A 2,347-nucleotide genomic window follows, 5' to 3' on the forward strand; every position below is an offset into this window, starting at 1 on the left:
GTGGGGGGTGATGGTCAAGTGGTGGTTGTTGTCATGTGGTGTTGGGAAAGTAGGATGACAGAGGGAAAAAAGGAAGGAATAGTTTTAATGGAATATATGATCGTTGATTTCATTCCATTATTCCTGTATAACAAACCTAATAATACAATCACTAATGCCTTCCATTAAAACGTTTGCAAAATTCTAGCTAATCTACTTTAATTGAATGAAAAACACGATTGAGTCGTTTAAGTTGTTGGGCAGAAGTCAGAACATTAGAGGGCTTAATCGGTTAATTGTATGAAGTAGATAAATTTGATAACAATAATTTAAAAAAAATAATAAAAAAACCTTATACCACGTGAAATTTGAAAACATCACAAGACCTTGAGACTTATTCATCCATAAAGTAGATATGACAAAGAACACGTCGTCTTAATCCCGAATGCTAGTTTCATTCATCCATTTTATCTACTAAAACCACATAATAATTATTTTACTCCAAGTTATGAAACAAATCCAACATATTTTAGGAATCATATTATAAGGAAAAGTAGATATATTACAAGTTATGATACTTAATTTTGAGGAAGTCTCAAACATAAACCATAACAAACAAAAGTAAAGCACAAACCAACCATCACTGAGTCACAAGAACTTCAGCTTAGAAATTTACCACTGAGTTAACTCAGTATGACCAAAAACCAAAGGTTTGATCTCCAGGGAGCCCAAGGTAATAAGAGCTCACTGAATGTGGGTCTGTGCGGTCGCCATTTTCGATCTTTGGTGATGTGTAACCGTCTACAGAAGGCAGAAACATCTTGCTCAAGTTGTTTTCTTCATCCAATGATCCATCACTTTGTTCTTGTTCAAATACATAAGACGAATCAACCCGGTCAATGAGCAATGTGTGGACCCCATTGTCGAACTTCTTGAAATTACCATTTTGCCCATATCCGGTACCCATGTTTAGGGATGCATCATCCTCAAGAACATGTTGGGGATGAGACATGCTTTTAGAACTTGATGAATCCGAGGTTCCCTTCTCTTGTAGCATTATCTTATCACTTAATTCATCAACCTACAACAAAACAAAAATTCACTCAGATTTAGTATATATTAAGGATCTAAAACATAAAACCGATATTGATTACCTTGGATTTTAGTTTCTCCTTCTCCTTAACAAGATTTTCATAGTTGGCTTTGAGTTTATGATAACTTTCTTGCAAATCGTCATAGTCTTTCTCTAGCTGCTTATTCTTCCAACGTGCACGGCGGTTTTGAAACCAGATTGCAACCTGCCTCGGCTGCAGCCCTAGTTCTTTTGCAAGCTGAAGTTTTCGTTCCGGCTCAAGCTTGTTATCCGAGTCAAAACTTTTCTCCAAGAACCGAACTTGGTCACCCGTGAGCCGCCTTTTCTTCTCGGCCTGCTGAAAGTATTCATCGTACTCATCATCTCCATTGTCTTCATGATCACATGATTGCCAAAAATGTCCTCCGGATCTGTTACCTCCAGCTTCAAAACTAAGCATGGATCGAGAACCTGAAAGGATCCAAAACAAGACATGTTTGGTCTTAACATATATCCCATTATTTCAAATGTAAGAAGATTAGTACTGATCACAAAAGTCAACCGTCAAGATTCAAAGAATAAAATAAAGTCAAATAAAAAGGATAAATCTGGCAGGCAGCTGGTAATTCAGAATAATAAAAAACTAGGAAATGGGGACGACTAAGAACCCATCATGATGCAATTACACAGCTTTTCAACACCCAACTGGATCTACATGCAGGCAGCATAACATAAATCTAAAAGTCAACATAACATGAATATTATTATTACCCGGGAAATGAGACGATCGGGCATCAGCAGGAATAAGAGAAGAAGAGCAGTGAAGCCTTTTGTTAGTCATCAGAAGAGATCCACCAGAACCACCGCCATAGAGAAAGCTTCTAGCTGCCATGGCTTGGTATCTTGGATTAATAAAAATAGAATTATGAAAAAAAGGGTGTTTAATACAACTTGTGGCGGAAGAAGCTGGTGATGATGATCTCGGTAATATGGGAAGTATGGGAACACCTGGTGCTCACACCCATCACACCCAAAACTCCCTAAAGAAACGGTGAAAGAAAGATTATCATAAGAAGAACGCAGGATATATATATATGAGAGAAAGAGGGTTTGGATTGAAATTATGAAGGTTAAAGTTGAAAATAATAATATAGAGAGAGAACAGTTGAGTTTTGATGTAAGATTCCTTTTGGTTGGTTGAGTTGAGAGTGTGAGAAGGGTCACTGAATGTGTTTTTTTATAACATATGCCCCCACTTTATAACATATGCCCCCACTCTTCGGATCTTATTCTTAT

General features: G+C 37.1%; 1 protein-coding gene across 1 annotated transcript; it reads right to left on the bottom strand.

The window, feature by feature from the left end:
* Positions 1–542: 542 nt before the first annotated feature.
* LOC143625601 (uncharacterized) lies at positions 543–1,943 on the bottom strand. Its single transcript, XM_077095891.1, has 3 exons — positions 1,823–1,943; positions 1,134–1,522; positions 543–1,060 (listed from the first exon to the last, which is right to left on the bottom strand). The coding sequence occupies exons 1-3, from the start codon at positions 1,941–1,943 to the stop codon at positions 668–670; spliced, it is 903 nt and encodes a 300-aa protein (XP_076952006.1). The 3' UTR covers positions 543–667.
* Positions 1,944–2,347: the final 404 nt, after the last annotated feature.

Source organism: Bidens hawaiensis, unplaced genomic scaffold, assembly GCF_021521415.1.
Source record: "Bidens hawaiensis isolate Kalapana, Puna unplaced genomic scaffold, B.hawaiensis_p1.1 tig00004126_1, whole genome shotgun sequence".
NCBI classification, from domain to species: domain Eukaryota; kingdom Viridiplantae; phylum Streptophyta; class Magnoliopsida; order Asterales; family Asteraceae; genus Bidens; species Bidens hawaiensis.